Consider the following 18,984-nt stretch of genomic DNA (forward strand, 5'->3'; position numbering starts at 1 on the left):
CCTGTACGCTGCGAGTGGGCACACGTCTCCCCCTTCTCTGGCGGATAAATCACAGTTGCATGTGTTAATTAGACTTAAGAACATGGAGTGTTGAGTAAGAGCCATTGGCAAGGAATAATGAGGAGAGCTTTGCAGCCCCTGGAGGAGGCAGGCAGGGCTTCTCCATCCTTTTCTCCTTGCTGGGTCTGCAAAAAAGCCTGAGCCCAAGCTTGTGTGCAGCTCCTGCCCTTTGCAGCACCCCTTGCTTGCAGCCTCTAGGGCTGGTGTGCACGCACCCCCAGCTCCACAGGCAATCCGTCCGTGGGTCGGACGCACTGCCAGGGTGCTCCCTTTAGCTGCAGAGCACTGTGGGCTGCAATCTGTCAGAGATCCTTTGGCAGACATATGTTCTTGTGCTGATTAGGCCGATAGGCACACAGTAATCCAGGCACAAAGTGCCAAAGGGCCAGCGAGCAGCGGGGCTGGGTGCACGTATGGGGGCAGCTGCAGTGTGCGGGGAACCCCCAGCATGCAGCACACAGGGCATTTCCCTTTCTATGTTTTTTCTTTTCTTTTCCTTAAGTGCAGATATTTAAATATTTACACCCTGCCTGGCCTACTTTAATGCCATTATCTCTGTAGCAGAGTGGCTCCTGCCCAGTGCAGCCCTGGGAAGCAGCAGCTGCTCAGCACAGTTACGCAGGGCAGGGCTAAGCCAGCGGGCGCTGAGTGGATTAAGGCGATGGCCACTCAGTGCTGATCACCATTTCTAAACCTGCACTGCAATTAACCCTCCTGCATCCACGTGGGCAGGGGTCTGGGCTACCCATGGATGTGGCCATCACCGTGCACCAAGGGGTTGGCACAAGGGGCCTCCAGTTTCTTCCTGCGTTTCCAGTGCCATCACACGCTTGCTCCTTCAGTTCCAGGTCCCCCCGCTGGCATCAAGGCTGTGCCATCCTCGGCCAGCAGCGTGGTGGTGTCCTGGCTGCCCCCAGCAAAGCCCAACGGCATCATCCGCAAGTACACCATCTTCTGCTCCAGCCCCGGCTCAGGGCAGCCGGTAAGGGCACAGTGATGGGAACAGACTGGGGTTGGGTGCTGGGGAGCTATGGAGCAGATGGAGGCAGAAATAGTGTTACAGGGACCTGCTCTGGGTACTGCCAAGAGGATGATGCAGGTGGTGCCATGCATCCAGCCTACGGCAGCACAGGGGTGTCCAGGGCACCCTGTGAGTCCCACCACCCACCACCACCTCCCTCCAGTGTTCCCCCACCTCAACACTCACTCCAGAATGAGAAACATGCAAACAGACGACTGAAAATAAAACAGAAATTCAACCTGGTCCCATCCCTCCTTGGCAAGGGAGAGGTTGATGGGAGGTCTGCAGACTGGTGCTTATCAAAAGCTCCTTCTCAAACTCATTTCACTATCTGAGCCTCTGGTTTCCAGGGCAACATAATCTTTTCATCAAAGCAACTGGTAAAACCGCTGGGATCCGATATTGTTTTCCTGGCATCTTGTCAAAACTGTCATTTGGTTAAAAAAAATTATGTATACCATGCAATATTCATAGAGGTGTCTGCTTGTGGGGTACGCTCACATCTGCAGGCCCCACCAGGGTGCATGTTTGGAGACGATGAACGTGCAGATGCCCGCGTGCTGCCCTGTGTGTGCACACAGAAGTAACGCATCCATCCCTCATGATGGCATCTCCATGGCCCCATCTCACGCCAGCAGGGCTGGGGCAGTGGGGAAGCACCCGAGAGCCAGAGCACACTACAGGGACCCCATGGGGCTGGGACATCTGTGGGGAGTTTTGGAGACCCTGAGGGAATTTGGGGACCCTTTCACTGCTGTCCCTGTGCAGAGGGGTTTGGCTGACCGGCTAGGGCCTGCCCTGTGCCCCACTGCAGCCCGGGGTGGCCAGGAAGTGTCATTTCCCTGGAACAAATCATGCCGTTGCTGCCATCTGTTCCTCGCGCACTGGCCTGGGCTCCCTGGAGAAATTACGACACCAGCCGGCTTACACCGGCATTAAGAAACACCGAGCAGAGCCGAGCTGCTGCCGGGGAGTGAGCCCACAGCACCTCGAGGAGGTGTGCTGCTGGAAAGCTGGGTGGAGTGATGGGGCAGTGCAGCCCCCTCTGCCTGCTGCCAAGTGATGGGGGCGGGTCTTGAGCCTGCTGGCCTTGGGGATGCCTTGGGTACAGCAGCGATGGCGATGCTCTGGGTACCATGCTGGTGAGGATGCCTGGATGCAGTGCTCCCAGTTTCTGTGTGGCCGGGATGAGGGCTGTGAGGGTGAGGCCCTAACAGAGCTGTGCCTTCTCCTGCCTCCCCCTCTGCAGGCCCCCAGCGAGTATGAGACCAGCCCCGACCAGCTCTTCTACCGCATCGCACACCTGAACCGCGGGCAGCAGTACATGCTGTGGGTGGCTGCCGTCACCTCTGCCGGCCGTGGCAACATCAGTGAGAAAGTCACCATCGAGCCTGCTGGGAAAGGTACGGGGGATGCCTGGGGGCCACTGTGGGATAAGCATCCCAGTCCCATACAGAGGTTTGTCCGCACGCAGAGCCAGAGCCATCATGCTCAGTGTGTCTCTGGCAGTGCTCTGGGGCTCAGCGGTGGGTACCAGCAGCAGGGCTGACCTCCTCCTCCTTGCTCCCCAGCCCCAGCCAAGATCATCTCCTTCGGAGGCACCGTCACCACCCCCTGGATGAAGGACGTGAGGCTGCCCTGCAACTCCGTCGGGGAGCCGGTCCCTGCCATCAAGTGGACCAAGGACAGGTACTGGGCGCTGTAGAGCGGGACAGGGACGGCGGCTGTCTGCAATCCCATGGGGCTGACATGCTCTGTCCCCTCCCGGCAGCGAGGACTCTGCCATCCCAGTGACGGTGGACGGGCACCACCTGATCCAGGCCAATGGCACGCTGGTGCTGCGCTCAGTGAAGGCGGAGGACTCCGGCTACTACACCTGCACTGCCACTAACACCTGGGGCTTCGACACCATCATCATCAACCTGCTGGTGCAAGGTGCGGGCTGCTGGTGGGACACGGCATGCGCCGTGGGGTCGGTGCCTGCACGGTGCTCACGGCCGTTTGCACTCCTCCGCAGTGCCCCCGGACCAGCCCCGCCTGACAGTGTCCAAGACCTCGGCCTCCTCCATCACGTTGGCGTGGATTCCTGGGGACAACGGGGGCAGCTCCATCCGAGGTACATCCCCAGTGCCGCCCCACGTGCTCCAAAATATGGTTAACGCTTACAGGAGGAACGCTGCTCTTCGTGAGTCCTCTTTCAGCAGGATGCAGGGAGTGAGGCAGCTAACAAAGGGCACGCCATTAATTACACAGGTGCTGGTGGCTCCAGTGCTGGAGCTCTGCCGGGTTCATCCCCGGTGTCCGCAGGCTGGGCTGCGGGACCACCCCTGCCTCCCAGAGCCTCCTTTCTGCTCTGATTCATCTGATGAATTATACGTGGAAACAGCTGCGCACAGAGGGGGGAGCGGGGAGAGGGGAAGGAGACCTCGCTTACAATTAATTAAAAGCATGAAAGTAATTACAAGCAAATCTCCCCAGCCAGCAGCCTTTCACTCCAGTGGACTCTGTTGATAAATTTGGTTATAATTGGATTAGAAATATTAAAAACATGCTGCATGTACTAAATAAATGAATACCGGGTGGCAGGCAGCAGGGTGCTGGGTGGGCACGGAGCTGGGGCCGGGGCAGCTCGGGTTCCCTGTGCTCTCACTGTGGGTGGTGGAGGCAGCGGTGCAGGGAGCAGAGCTCTGTTTGGCTCCTGATGCACAGAACGCCCGCTATCTTCGCTTGAGAACTGGCAAAGGAAAACGCAAAAGCAGCCAAATCTGGCGATGCAACGGGGACGTCAGTGGGGATTTTGCATCACCAAAAAGGTCAAAACAGTCAAAGTGGTGGTTCCCACAGCAACGGGGCCGTTGTGCACACGCAGTCAGGGCAGCCACGCTCCATCACCATGGCCCGAGGTGCCTGGCACGGGCAGAGCAGCAGCGGGTGTGGGCAGCCCTGTGGTGATGGGCTCCAGGAAGGGCCCTGCGCTGGTGTTGGGCACATGCTCACGTTGGGTGAGCAGCTCCGTGCTGCACCGCCTGTCCCAGCAGCTGTGCCCCTCCATGGGGAAGCCCAGAGTGCCCTTCTCTGGCATCTGGCTGCCGGCAGCATAACAGGTTTGCTCATCCAGGACGCAGTGCGCTTCCTAATACTCTTAATCATGGGAAAGGAGGCGGCGTTCAATGACAGAAGCAACTTCCGAGTGGCTTCCCGAGGGAGCTAGTTAATTCTGGCTTTCCCTTTATAGCCTCGCACCAATCAATCACGTTCCACGCTCCCCACGTTCCCGTGCACAACCGCAGTAATTGGCGGTGGAGGCGGACACGGAGCACAGAGCTGCTCAGGGCGGGCAGAGCGCTGCCTGCAGCCGGGCTGTGCTGCGATGGGGATGGCACTCCTGGGGGGCTCGCTGCTGGCCGTGCCCGCAGACCCCGTCCTCCTTCAACCCACAGGCTTTGTGCTGCAGTACTCTGTGGACAACAGCGAGGAGTGGAAGGACGTCTTCATCAGCTCTTCTGAGCGCTCCTTCAAGCTGGAGAGCCTCAAGTGCGGCACGTGGTACAAGGTGAAGCTGGCGGCCAAGAACAGCGTGGGGGCCGGGCGCATCAGTGAGATCATCGAGGCCAAGACCCATGGCAGAGGTGAGCTGGGCAGGAGGGCTGGATTCATCACTGCTGGGCCGGTGGCAAACAGCCCAGCATCGCTGCAGCCACCACCACCACAGCTGGTGTGTTCCTGCCCCAGAACCTCTGCCATCGTACGTCATTGTGCACAGCCCAAAGAGCTGCACGTGCTTTGGCTAAGGGGCTCCCCATGTGCATGTCTCCCCGCTGCACCCTTACTTCCCACATTACTCCTTGGTGTAAAAACCCAGGGATGGGGCCCGTGGGGATGGAGACACCCCATCCTCAGCCCCGCGCTCTGATGCCGACGGCTCCTGTCCCACAGAGCCCTCCTTCAGCAAGGACCAGCACCTCTTCACCCACATCAACTCCACGCACGCCAGGCTCAACCTGCAGGGCTGGAGCAGCGGGGGCTGCCCCATCACCGCCATCGTCCTGGAGTACCGCCCCAAGGGCAACTGGGGCTGGCAGAGCCTGCGCACCAACAGCTCTGGAGAGGTCTTCCTGACCGAGCTGCGTGAGGCCACCTGGTACGAGCTGCGCATGAAGGCCTGCAACAGCGCGGGCTGTGGCAATGAGAGCACGCAGTTCGCCACGTTGGACTACGATGGCAGTGAGTGGGGGATGGGGGGCTGTGCTGTCCCTTGGGGGGCTGGAGCGCTGAGCGCATGCCTTGCCTGCAGGCACCATCCCGCCCATCAAGTCTGCACAAGGGGAAGGGGACGATGTGAAGAAGCTGTTCACCATCGCCTGCCCCATCATCTTGGCCACGCTGGGAGTGGCCCTACTCTTCATCATCCGCAAGAAGAGGAAGGAGAAGCGACTGAAGCGGCTGCGAGGTGAGTGGGGCTGGGTGCTCTGTGCGGGATGGGGTCCCCAACCCGAGCTTGACGTGCCACGGTGATGCCCTAAGGCTCAAAAACCTCCCGTCCTCTTTTCCCCTCTTTTAATGTACAGATGCCAAGAGCTTGGCAGAGATGCTGATCAGGTGGGTCCCGGGGTGAGCTCCTGGCACAGGGACTGGGGGGCCGGGGGGTGCTGAGCCCATGGCTGGCATGCGGGGAGCCCCAGCCTGTGCCAGGCTCGAGCCACGGGGGCTCTCCCCAGTAATCGCCGGGTGTGCGTCCCCTCTTACCTCACAGCAAGAATAACCGCAGCTTTGACACGCCGGTGAAGGGGCCCCCGCAGGGCCCCCGCCTGCACATCGACATCCCCCGTGTGCAGCTTCTCATCGAGGACAAGGAGGGCATCAAGCAGCTGGGTAAGCATGGTGTGGGGACTGCAGGGGTGGGCACAGTGTCCCCGGACTGTCCCCTTCCTCCTGAGGCATAGTGGTGCTCTGGCTTATGGGGTTTACTATCCCACCCCATCCCCACCCCCGGGATGCTCTGGGGCACAGCGGGGCGGGAGAAGCCAGGGGATGCAGTGAGTGAGCTGGGCACAGACTAGCAGGCAACGACACCTTGCTATGGAAAGAGCTTTGAGTTGCAGCTGCTCCCCACAGGAGACGACAAAGCCACCATCCCGGTGACGGACACTGAGTTCAGCCAAGCTGTAAACCCCCAGAGCTTCTGCACGGGCGTCTCACTGCATCACCCCGCCCTGATCCAGAACACGGGGCCGCTCATCGATATGTCGGACATACGCCCCGGCACCAGTGAGTGCAGGGCTGGGTGTGCTGGGGGCAAGCGGGCCACAGGGAATCTCCCCAGAGTGGGTAAAGAGGAGGCTCTGGGACTGAGCCCTCGTGGTGTTGTCACTGCTGTGTCCTAGATCCTGTGTCCAGGAAGAGCGTGAAGTCCGCGCACAGCACCCGCAACCGCTACTCCAGCCAATGGACCCTCACCAAGTGCCAGGCGTCCACCCCAGCGCGCACCCTGACCTCAGACTGGCGGACAGTGGGCTCCCAGCACGGCATCACTGTCACTGAGAGTGACAGCTACAGCGCCAGCCTCTCACAGGACACCGGTACGCAGTGGGGACAGTGCTCACGGGCTCAACCCAAGGGTGCTGGGGGGTGGGAGGACGGGGGGACAGCCCGGCTGCTCGGGGTTCTTGGTGGCTCCTGAGCCCCAGCGCTGGGGACATGTGGGCAGTCCTGCAAGGGGAAGGTGGGGATGGCATTCCCAGCTGTGGGATAGGGATGAGTGAGGACCTGATGCCCTCTCCCTCTGCAGACAAGGGCCGGAACAGCATGGTGTCAACCGAGAGCGCCTCGTCCACCTACGAGGAGCTGGCGCGCGCCTACGAGCACGCCAAGCTGGAGGAGCAGCTGCAGCACGCCAAGTTCGAGATCACAGAGTGCTTCATCTCTGACAGCTCCTCGGACCAGATGACCACGGGCACCACAGACAATGCAGACAGCATGACCTCCATGAGCACCCCGTCGGAGCCCGGCATCTGCCGCTTCACCGCATCCCCACCCAAGCCCCAGGACAGTGAGCGCGGCAAGAGCGTGGCCGTGCCCATCCCACACCGTGCCAGCAAGAGTAAGTTGGGTGCTGGGCTGTGTGCTGCAGTCAAATGTAGGCATAGAGGCAGGGCTCAGTGCTTCCTGCAAAGGGGAGCGAGGAGAGGGGAGGAGATGGAGAGAGAGGGGAGAGAGGGGAGAGGGAGGAGAGGGAGGGGAGAAGGGGGAGAGAGAAGAGAGAGAGGGGAGAGAGGGAACAGGGAGGGGACAGGGAGAGGAGAGGGAGAAGAGAGGGTGAGGAGGGGGAGAGGAGAGGGCGAGGACTTGGCCCCCCTCTGCCCAGTGGTCTGTATTTCAGTGTCATGCTTTTTGCGTGCTTGCTTGTATTAAAACACAAATGGTACACATATCATAAGACGCACGTGTCAGAAGCTGTTGGGCTGTGTCAGAACCTAATAGATGTTGATACGATCTGTCAGGGGCTGATGCGTGCCAGGAGGTTGTAAGAGATTCTGACACCACATTTAGAGATTGAGACAGAATCAAATGTGATGTCAGGATTTCCCAGAACCCGCTGCATTTTAATCAATCCTGGAAAACAATTAAAAACTATTCCAATAGATTCAAGAGCCCGACAATAACATAGATGCTGACCAATTCTATTAGATTTAAAGGGATTCTGACAGATTGCAGTAGGGCTTAAGTGACTTGTCAGATTGTGAAAAAATGTATTAGAGTCTGACAGAATCTGAAAGAATCTCTTGAAATTGAATAGTGCATTATAGTTCCAGAGTCTCCTGAATTCCAGTACGTTTCAAAAGGATTTCTTTTGTATCCTATTGTAATCTAATAACCGAAATCTAGCAGAACCTATGAGATTAGGTCAGGTTCCAATATACCCAATGAACTGAGGCCAGCTGTTCCAGATGTGGGCAGATGTGGCCAGCCACCCCCCCCAGCTCTTGCACAACCCTTGCAGGTGTGCCCCCACCATTCCAGATGTGGCCTGATGTTCCACCCCTGCTCCTAATGGCACACTCTGGCAGATGTTTCCAGATGTTGCTGTGCGTTCTGCACCTGTTCCCAATGGCCTTGCTCTTGCAGATGTGCTTTTGTACCTGTGGGGTCCTGCTGCTGCAGTTGTGGCCTGCTGTTTCCAGCTGTTGCACACCTCTTCCCAATTATGCCCTCCTTGCAGATGTTGTACATCTGTAGACAGATGCTTCCTGTGATCACAGATGCAGGAAAAGAGGGAGCCATGGTGCTTGACACAAGACACAAAGACCATGGGGCGTTCTGCCACCCTGCTCCTTCTCCGTTGCTCTGCGCAGCGCCAAAAAGATTGGGAGGAAGGGCTGTGCCACCACCCTCAGAAACAGCACAGAGCACTGTGATAGTGTCAGATGTTCTCAGTGTAGTCATTGCATTATTCATTGTCACGTCACGTTGCTGTTGCTATATCTATTATTTACACTACCTTTTATAAAATCAATGACTGCATTGAAATTGTCTATGGAAAGTGCATCTCAGGGCTGTGAGGAGGAAGGGGACAGATTCTTTGGAAGATCTGTGGTGGTAGGACAAGGAGAAATGGCCTCAGGCTGAACGAGGGGAGATTCAGACTGGCTATAAGGAAGAAGGTTTGACACTGAGGGCAGTGAGGCACTGGCACAGGTTGCCCAGAGAGGCGGTGCTGCCCCGTCCCTGCACACAGCCAAGGTCAGGCTGGACGGGGCTCTGAGCACTGATGGAGCTGTGGGTGTCCCTGAGCACTGCAGGGAGCGGCACCACGTGGCCTTTGGGGGTCCCTTCCACCTCCAACCATTCTCTAAAACACAACAGGCACAGCGCATGACATTCACTGCTGCACGACGCTCCTCACCCTCACCCCCACTCTCCCCTCCCCGCAGGTGATTACTGCAACCTCCCTCTCTACGTCAAGTCGGACGCCTTCTTCCGCAAGCCGGACTCCCACGAGCCGTGCCCGGTGGTGCCTCCCCGCGAAGCCTCCATCCGCAGCCTGGCCCGCGGGTACCACCCACCCGCCCGGCACCTGACGCTGGACCCCGCCGCCAAGCCCCCAGGCCTTCCTCCCCCCTCATCCTCCTCCACCTCTTCCACCACCTTACCTCAAAGGACTCTACCCATGCCCACCGCGGCCAGCACCGCGCCAGCGCCCGCCCCAGCACCCACTGCCCCCACCGAGCCCACCGCCACCGCCACGCACTCCAAGGTGGGGGGCTCGCGGGACTCGCTGCTGGAGATGAGCACATCGGGCGGGGGCAGGGCACAGAAGCAGGGGGCCGGAGCCTACTCCAAGTCCTACACGCTGGTGTAGGCACGGCGGACTCAGCCCCCGCCCACCCCGCCCTTATTTCTATTTAAAAGTCACGGACCTGTACATAAGGAACTCTTTTGTATAAATGAAACTATTTTCTTCTTCTCCGGATGGAAAAAAAAAAAAAAAAAAAGACAACAACGACAACAAAAAAATAAATAAACCAGGGCACAAATGATTTGACGTTACAGATGAACAGGAAAAAAAATATAATATATATGTAAACATATATATATATATTTCACATCATTTCGAGAGGGGCACAAGGAAAGACTCAGCGACTTTTGTTTTGGTTTTGTTTTCCCCCCCTGGTGTCGTCGGTGGTTTTGACAAAGGAACGTCTCCAGGACATTGCATGCTATTTTACTGTTCTGAAAACAACAGGAGTTGCTTCGATTTGCAAATGCTTATGTGTTAATACCTTTTTCTATGAAAAAAAAACCAGCGCTGTGTGCAATAAAGGTTATGTTTATAGCCGGGTGTTTTTGGTGGCTGAGCACGGGGCTGGGCTGAGGGGGAGGGCACGGCTGATGCCAGCACTGCTGGCGTTGGGTTCTCATTCACCCCTTGTTACCTCTACTCGGTGCTTCTGCTCAGCACATCCCTCTTTGCCATCTGCTTGTTGGAGTCCTACAACACTTTAAACCCACTGAAGCTGGAAGCTGCCTCGGCAGCAGTCTGTTTTATGGAGGGGGGACCCAGAAAACGAGCTGAGATGGTAATTTCTTCTATATGTATATCAGTTTTGGTGGTGGTCAGAGCTGCCCTGTGCCAAGGAGGGCAGACACAATCCCAAGAGCTGTTGTGAATAGCAATTACTTTTCCACGACTTTTCTCCCTCAGCTTTAACAGGTGGCTGGAGGCAACAAAGCCATGGCAGTTCTCCAACTTGCATGCAAAGAGGACATGGATTTCACACAGCGTTTGTACACAGAGCAAGGCAACTTAATGCTGAAGATCACATTACGCAGCTCCAGCGGGGCTTCCAAGGACCTGAAATGGTGCGTGCGGCTTCCTATAAGGTAAGGAGACATGCGGGGACCAGGGGAAGGAGCCAGCAAGGCTGGGAGGCACGCAGTGACCAGGCACCAGCACCCCAGCACAGCTGCTCCCATGGATGCTCAGCACTGTGGCTGCAGCTCTGCCCTCATCAGCTCACCCCCATTTCGGGTCATTCTTACAGCATTTGTAAAATCAGACCACTTCTGCCCCCTCTGGCTCCCCCCAAAATCGGTGGAAGGCACAGAAAAGCAAACAATAGTCTTTTCCTAGAGCGTTTCTAAGACTGCAGAAACAGAACAAGCGCATTTTAGACATCAAACCCTGCACAGAGTATGCATGGAGCCCAGAGCCCATCCCAGAGCTGTGTCACACAGCAAGGCAACTGTGCAGCAGCTCTGAAATGTCAATCCCAGACTGGAAATAGAAGAGGCAAGAAAAGGCAAGTGTGTTCTCAGCTGCGAGAGTAAGTGGATTAGCAAGATAAAAAGAACAACAGATTAAGAAGTCTTTATTATAATCGGCTAGTACAGATTTCCTTCTACAACTTAGCAAGAATTCTCCACCTCACCTTCCCCAGCAGTTCCAGACTGTGGCTTTGCATTCATTACCAGAGGCCAAATTCCTGGTGCTTGGCAAGCTCGTGACTCCAGCACTCCCTCTGCTCCCTGTGACCCTGCTATGCTTTGCCACGGCTGCAGACCCTCCCCAGGACCCCCAGTGACAAGGCAGGAGGTGAAGGACACAACACCAGCATCAAAGCTGGCAAAGAGGCAGCTGAGACCACGCTCCAGTGGTCAGAGCATCACCGCTCACAGTCAGCATCTCCTCTACCTCCTGCTCCTTCCACTTGTGCCATAGCACTTGGATCTCCTCACCAGCTTCTCAAACGCTTTCTGCTTTCCCAGCCCACCTCTGCTTCCATTTTCTCCTCTTTCTCAACATCTCTGCACCCTCCCAAAGCCAGCACTCAGAAGTGGATGCTAAAAACCAAGAGAATCTCGGGTCCTGTCCCTGCCAGGTGTTGTGGTCTGCAGTATTCTGGAACAAAAGAGAGGGCACAACAGCAGGCTGACAACAGGCAGCCAACCCAAAGCCCAGGGGTGGCAGGGGGCTGCCTTGAGAAGGAGCAGTCTCACCCCCAGCCCTGCTCTGAAGCCACGACCCATAATGCTCCCCAAGAAAAGTAAAAACCAGCTCACAGCACACAGCACACCTCCTGCTCCGTCACTGCCTGCAGCACACAGCCTGGGAGACATCCCCGTTCAGGTCCAAGAGTGAGGGAAAGAGAGGAGGCTGCTCTGCCTCAGCTCCAGCCACAAAACAGAGGCACAGAGGAGGGCTGAAGCTGATGAGAGCAAGCCCCACCCGAATGCTTAACTGCTGCAGATCACTCTTAGCTGTGTGTGCCCTGTTCCCCCCACCCTAGGCTGCATCTCCCAGCACTGTTCTTCCACCAAGGAGAGGGCCAAGTGCCAGCTCTGCCCTGGGGCTGCCAGGCTCCCACCAGCAGCCCTGCAGTTGCACCTCGGTCCTCATGGCAATGCTGTCCAGGGAAGGAGCCACCAGGAAAGAGATCTGAGCGAGCAGCAGACAATCTACACACACTAAGAGCTAGGAAACAGGGAGCAGGGTCACAGTCACCACGGCCACAAATCTCGCTGGGAAACACAATGCACAAGAGGAGGGATGGAGCGGGGCACGGCGGCCAAGGCATCTACTTCTTCCCCTGCTTCTGCTGCTGGTATCTCCTGAAGTGGGTCTGGATGGTGAGAGCTGCCTTCTCGGAGGGATCGCTGAAGAACGTGCCCTCACTGCTGGCATCAGGGGTCACATTGCCTACAGTGAGAGATGAGGAGCTCCGTGAGCACAGGGACAGCAGGAAACCCACCAGCACACGCAGGGGCAGAGGAAGAGGAGCAGGGAAGCAGGAGGCTGGGAAAAGCCCAGCCTCCCCGGCAGCTCTAAGCCCTCTATTTACACAGCTTTACTCCCCAAAGACCTCAGCTTCCCCACGTTTAATCACCACGTATGATACTCACTTACTTTCACACACACAAATAAGATTAGGGGAAAAAAAAAAAAAAAAAAGAGCCCGGCACTGTACGGCAATAAAGCTCTCACGCTGATAAATGGGAGCCCTCCCCACTCCACGCTTAATGTGGCATTAGGGAAGTATTGTGAAATTCAACAGGAACTGAATCAAAGCCACTCAGCAGTGCTCTTTTAACCGAGTGTGTCACCGCTAAGCACCCCCCGAGCAGCGATCAGCAATCCTGATGCCAGATGCTGCTGTATAAACTCACCGATGTCACCTGAACCCATTTTTATTCACATCCTAAAAGAAATTGCCAAGTAAAAAGATGCATAAAAAAAAAACCCGCGCTGGGAATCAGCTTCCCTCCTGCCCTGCTTAACAAGATACACTGTCAGCTGTAAATCCTGCCCGCTGCAAAAATCCAACGCCAGAGGCTGGGGAGCCAGCGGGGGCACTTACTTCCCGAACCCAACCCCAGCAGTGCGGGCTGCTGACAGCTCCGTGAGAAATACGCCGGGTGGAGGAGCTCGGCAAGGCTCAGCAGTGACAGAGCCCATCAATAACACCACACTGGAGTGCCACCGCCGGCCCGGGAAGCCTTAGGGACCTTCAGCTGATCACAGGGCAATGAAAACCCCCAGTGCAGGTGAGCTGGAGCTGTTTAAGCCACGCTGTGGCAGTGGGGTGACAGCAGCACCCCCCAGCATCGCTGTACCCGCCTTCATCTGATTACCGGATGAGGTGCGCTGAGAATAGAAGTGGACAAATCCTATTTGCTGAGTGCTGGCAGTCTTAGAAGAGCAGGGAGGAGGAAAAGAGGGGGACAGTCCAAGCCACGTGTTCCAGTGGGGCAGGAGGCATGGGGAGAGGGAAGCAGGGATCAAACACACACACGCTCCTGTCTGCTTGGACAACTTCCCCACCCCTCCCCCGCCCCCAAGCTCCACACTCACCTTTATCTCCAGAAATTGAGTAGATGCTGTTGTGACGTGAGCTCCTGCCTCTCTAGAAAGGCACAGAACAGGAACACACAGTCAGTGGGAGCAGTCCCTTCTGGCTGATGGGGATGCACTGAATGGGACGGGGCTCCACTGAGCTTTCTGCTATCCATTCCCTTTGGGAAACTTGAAAATACTTACTGTTCCCTTAAAGAACCCTACAGAGCAGCGATTAATTAATTTGCATTTGCGAGAAGTCCTCCAAGGAGAAGCAGAGAGAAGAGCTTTGTATCAAAAATCTGATCTGTGAGACTTGCTGGGAACACCTCAGGATGAACGTTGGCACAGCCTAGCATCGCTAGAGGTGCATTTCAAACCAGCACGGAAGCAGACTGCCTGGGTTGGTTCCCTCAGCTCCAGCCCCTACCACAGCCCTGCAGCCCCTGGGACATCAGGTCTGCTAGGGAACGTCTTCATCCTTCTAACATAGCAGCTTGAGTTTGGCTACAGAAAGCATCCTACGTTGCCCTGCCTCCTGGAATTACCCTGTTCTCTGCATTTCAAAGAAAAGAACAAATCTCTCTCCCTCACCCAAACCTTCTGTTCCAAGCAGACTGCTCAGTTAACAGATGTTTGCTGCTCTTTATAGGAGCTCTGCACCAGTCCCTGTATGCCAGGCACCCCATTTCCCATACCTACCAGTCAAAGGCCACCCAATGCCAGCAGAACCCAGTGAGGCAGCTCTGGGTACATGCCAGAGAAAGGCCATGGGCTGCACAAGGGCCAGCAAACAAGCCCTCTCTCCCCATCAGTTGCCTTTTCTGACTCCATGCAGCACTCACATCGCTGTCCCGGCTGGTGCGGCGGCTCTGCGTCACACACTGGATCTGCCAGGGCAGGGGCTGGTACACGAGGTATGGCAGTGGCTCTTCTTGGAACAGGCTGCTCCCGAGCTGGATGGAGAGAGGATGAGCAGCAGGTGAGAGAATGCTGCCCTCTCCTCCTGCTCCCACCAACAGCATCACCTTCCCACCTGACATCATGCTTGCCCATCAGAGACGACTACAGGGTCACGAGCAGCAGGACAGGAAGGAAAGATACAGAGGCACAACTAAAGCTAAGCAAATTGTCACAGCAAATGCAGAGGCCATGGATGAGGTTGATGCCACGTGGCTCTGCGTTAAGTTCAGGTGACCCAGACCTGCTCAGGGGGCTTTTGAACATATCCCACCAGGCAAGCACGGAGTCCTCATCCTCTTCCCCCAGCCCCAAGGTATTGCTGGAGGGTCAGGTGCCTCCAGCAGCAAGCAGGGGCTGGTTTTCCTGCTTGCCTAGCCCAAAGAGCTCCAAGGTTCACCCCATTCTCCCAGTCTGGGAAGCCCAAGTACCTGCACTTTGCAGTTCTCTGCAAAGCTGCTGATAAATCTGCTTTGCTGCAGACACAGAAACTCAACTGTGCTCAGACTAGCTTAAAGTTAACAAGATAACAACCCCTACACTTCTAGAAATAAGATGAAAAGCATTAATTCCTACCTGCTGCCAGGCCAGCTCCGACTCACCTGTCCAAATGCTCTCACCACAAAAAATAGTGCTGTCATCAGGGTCCCCAGCATGGCTATGGTCTCTGAGGGGCTCCCACTGTCCTGGGGAGACCAAGCTCTGGCAGCGATGCACTGTGCTCTCTGAGCAGCAGTGACTGAAGCGTCCCCTCCTCCAGCAGGCCGACTCCAAGCTCCTTAATGAGCTTACAGCTCGTGTTCATCCTGGCACTGTAATCATGCGCTGTCCTCCTGCTCTTCTAATCACTGAATTTCTCCAACATATACATTACTAGCATGCCAGGAAAAGCAAATCCTCTTCTTCCTCATGTACCTGTGCAGACCCATGCACACTCACACAACCCCACACACCTCAGATCCGTGGCACACAGTGAACCTCTGCTTTGGACTGCTCCTCAGCTGGATGCCAGCACTGCCTCCTGCACCCAAAAGGCACTGAGTTCAGATGTGAATTTGGGTTTCTCAGTGCCACCCTCTGCTCTTTGCACAGCAGCTGCTTCAGGAGTAGGGAACCAAATGACTTGATTGCTTCAGTTGTTGCTTGGGCTTAACAGTGTGCTGAGGTCTGTGGATAAAGTGTTGGGTTCAGCTCTTCCAGTGCCCCATCAAAACGGTCTTTGCATTTGCTATGGCCAAGCAGGACAATGTGTAATTCAAGGTCTGGGGGTGGTTTGTGTTTTGTTTTACAGGACAAAGCGCATCCAGCTGCCAGCCACCATTTCTACGCGGCCAGCAGATTCTTCCTGCACCTCATCTGTCCCCAGCAACACACCCCTCCCTTCCAGCCCCCCTCCATGCAGAGCACAGCTGTGTGCCCACGTGCCTCGTGCATCCCAGGACCACTTTCCTCTCTGAGTTTTGCTGCTGCTGTACCAGGAGCTCAAATTATATTACAGTTGCCAGAGTCCTCCCATCCCCATCCATCTGAGCTCGGCATTTCCAGGTTGTGTCGAAGTCAGAGATGGAAAAATAAGGTCAGGTGCTACTCTCCCTCTCCCTCTCACTTCTGTCATTGTCCCTGTTACACATCTGCAGTCCTCCAGCACCGGAGCCTTCACTTCAGTGTTCTGAGACAAGCTGAGTTTTTAACCAGACCAGGAATAAAAAGTCCCAAAGAAGCAAACATGCAGAGGGAAGGGCAGATCATGGGAGTCCCAGGGCCGCTGGGAGGTGGTAGGAAGGGGAAAGGAGCAAACCACGGGCAGAGGACAGCACATCTCCAGCCCTCCTTGGTGGCTGGCGAGAACATTACCCAGCGACACCGCAGCACAGGACCTCAAACACCACAGCAGCTGCGAGTTAACCACTTCTAACCCATCCTAAGTTATCCGTGAGCAGCCCCAGAGCCAGGCCCTGTTTCCCGGCAGGACGACACATCCCCAGGGAGCCAGGGCAGGGACAAAGCAGCCAGGAGAGCACCCGGACCCCCCCTGCACCTCCCGCAGGGCCGGCCTTGCTCTGCCGGCATGCAGCCTGGCTGGCAGCCTTGACACGAAGCTCAGGAGGGAGACAACCATTGTAATGAGTCTGGATGACAGTTTTATGAAAAGGGCAGGGTACAAGCCCATGAAAAGCTGTCCTGCTGGCTGAAAGCCCCGTGAAGAATTGCTTTTGTAGTTTTGTTTTTTAGCTTTCTATCTGCCCCTGCGTTTGCTACCGTGGCCAGATACTTAATAGAATAATGGTAATAAAGCTACAGGGAGCTGAAGTGGTCTTGAAAATTGCCAGAGATGACCTTGACAAGACAAAACATGAAGCAACCTGGAGACAAGCGAGGGGAAGATGTGAGAGGTAAGAACGAGCTGGCTATCTGGGGCTACAAGTGAATAGCTCAGTAAGGAGAAATAAAGCCGCAAACGTCACCTCATACAAAACAGACTCGTGCTGATTTAATTTGCTTATAAAACCAGATACAGCGATCACAAGTTTCAACGGGAAGGATAAACATGTTCCAAAATGTATTATTGCTAAGAAAGCAGGCGTTTCTCCACACCACCAATATCTGCTTTTCAGAACGCGGGCTGAGCTCAGCTGCACGGCTTTGGGTATAGCATCCACCAGGCTGACAACCTCCCCACACCTTCGGGGAGCCAGAACTCCAAGATAAGACCAAAATAACTGGAGCTTCCACCGCGCGTTCCACCAACAGCCTGGAAATCAAAAGCAAAACCCCCACAGAAAAGGGATTGGTATAATCTGACAGCAGCCAGGAGATCTGCATTTCCATCCATCCCTTCCTATGGAGGAGGGATTGCCCCAGACAGCTGCCAGTCCCTGTGGTCACACGAGGTGACGTTACCTGCTGCAGGAGGTCCCAGGACGAAGGCAGGCTGAGGAATTCAGAACATTTGAAGGAGTTCAGCCAAAAAAATTAAATAAATAAATGCAAATACGGACATTCTTCCTGAGGAGTTTGAAAATGTTCATCAAAAATATATTCCTATTTGCATGTAAACATTCCCCTGCCACCCTCACAGCGTGAGCTGCTGCAGTGTTGTGCCAGCACACAACAGCCAGGAAGCAAAGCAGGAGGGGGAGCTGTGCTTTACTCCACTGCACATCATTAGCCACACTGAGAAGCACAAACAGCACTGAAGGGTGAAGAACGGCAACTTCGCCATCCTCCCTGCATCAGCTGCCTCCAGAGAGAGTGACTTTGAAGATGATTTCTCACAGATGGGATCCCTTGAAATGCAGACTTCTCATCAGACAAAATAGCAAATGGTACAGGGTGTTTTTTTTTTTTTTAAGCATTAAATATTTAAAGTCAGCTTGGAGGAATGACTGATAAAACAACCAAATACCACTTTTCCCACTTAGCAGTATGAAAGCATGGCCTGACTTCTCCCCCCCATCCCTTTGCTCAATCAGCCCCCTCCCACCTCTGCACGCCAGCAGGACAGTGCCACGCTCCAGATGCAGCCCACCCAGAGCACCACAACCACTGCCATCTGCTGAGGTGTGAGCTCATGTCAGAGCACAACACACGCCAAGCCCTCAGCACTGCTCCACAGCCCTGGGAGAGCTGCTCCAAGCAGTGGGGCTGGCCCCAGTGCTCAGCTCCTGTTGTGCAGGAAGAGCCCCAGCTGCTGAGCTCCACATCCCCCTCCCCAGGGCAGGGAAGGACACAGATGGGGCTCTGTCCCCTCGCAGTCACACTGGGCTGAGCTCCCTAGCTCTGCACCAGCAGAAACCTCTCCGTGCTCTCCTGCCACTCCTGCTCTGCGTTGCCATCAGCACATTTATAATACGTGAGCTGAGCTCCCACAGCACAGTTATGCTGTGCAGTTCTGGGCAGCCTGGCAGGAAGAGGAGGATGCAGGGAGCTCTTTCCTTCAATATCTGCCATGAAAACCATCCTTGGTTTTGTTCCTATTGTTTCCACACCAGAAGAGAGGAACGTTTCCCAGATTAAAATCTGCTGTTTCCCAATTCTGCAGCCATTTTGCTGTCCCTTCTCCCCTGCTCATGCCCTCACCACCAAAGCCAGATGACTTGGCTCATCTGTAATTAAGCATTTGTTGGGCATCAGTGTGGGCTCATTTCCTGATACATTTCCTCTCGCAAAGTCTCAGCTAGATTCATGTCCTCCCCCTTGACCAGTTACTCAAAGTCCTCCGTGATTCACAGCTACGTCTCACGGTTTCTAGAATACTAATGAAAGAACTGTTGATTTATTGAAGCCCTGATATTTCAACACTGGATTAAACGGTCTATAAAGTATATTTGGACACAGAGAAGTGTCCAAGAGACACTGTATAAAAGTATATTTGGACACAGAGAAGTGTGCAAGTGTTCCAGAGAAGAATCCACCTGGGAAGCTCACTTCCTCCCCCCTCTGCTCTCTTGTTAAAAAACTTCATTTCAAGGACAAAACACAAAGACAGAGATGATTGGGTGTCACCAAAATCAGCTGCATTGTTAGGGAGGCTGCACAGCTCTCAGTCACCATCTCTCCAGGTCACGTGTCCAGAACTGAGGGCTGAACACCAAGGAGAGGGCCACACCTT

At 55.4% G+C, this 18,984-nt stretch overlaps 1 protein-coding gene across 1 annotated transcript in view; it reads left to right on the forward strand.

Annotated features, from left to right (window-relative positions):
• DSCAML1 (DS cell adhesion molecule like 1) overlaps window positions 1–9,897 on the forward strand; it is a 78,245-nt gene extending 68,348 nt beyond the window's left edge. The window contains exons 20-33 of the mRNA XM_065738417.1: window positions 903–1,042; window positions 2,331–2,484; window positions 2,653–2,770; window positions 2,853–3,016; window positions 3,099–3,197; window positions 4,522–4,710; window positions 5,018–5,305; window positions 5,376–5,531; window positions 5,650–5,680; window positions 5,835–5,953; window positions 6,197–6,349; window positions 6,466–6,660; window positions 6,870–7,181; window positions 9,013–9,897. Coding sequence (XP_065594489.1) covers window positions 903–1,042; window positions 2,331–2,484; window positions 2,653–2,770; window positions 2,853–3,016; window positions 3,099–3,197; window positions 4,522–4,710; window positions 5,018–5,305; window positions 5,376–5,531; window positions 5,650–5,680; window positions 5,835–5,953; window positions 6,197–6,349; window positions 6,466–6,660; window positions 6,870–7,181; window positions 9,013–9,440 — 2,546 coding nt within the window. The 3' untranslated portion in view covers window positions 9,441–9,897. The remainder of the gene's footprint in view (window positions 1–902; window positions 1,043–2,330; window positions 2,485–2,652; window positions 2,771–2,852; window positions 3,017–3,098; window positions 3,198–4,521; window positions 4,711–5,017; window positions 5,306–5,375; window positions 5,532–5,649; window positions 5,681–5,834; window positions 5,954–6,196; window positions 6,350–6,465; window positions 6,661–6,869; window positions 7,182–9,012) is intronic.
• The last annotated feature ends 9,087 nt before the right edge of the window (window positions 9,898–18,984 follow it).

This window comes from Cyrtonyx montezumae, unplaced genomic scaffold, assembly GCF_038088225.1.
Source record: "Cyrtonyx montezumae isolate F1298 unplaced genomic scaffold, pur_monq_1.0 scaffold_22, whole genome shotgun sequence".
Taxonomy (NCBI): domain Eukaryota; kingdom Metazoa; phylum Chordata; class Aves; order Galliformes; family Odontophoridae; genus Cyrtonyx; species Cyrtonyx montezumae.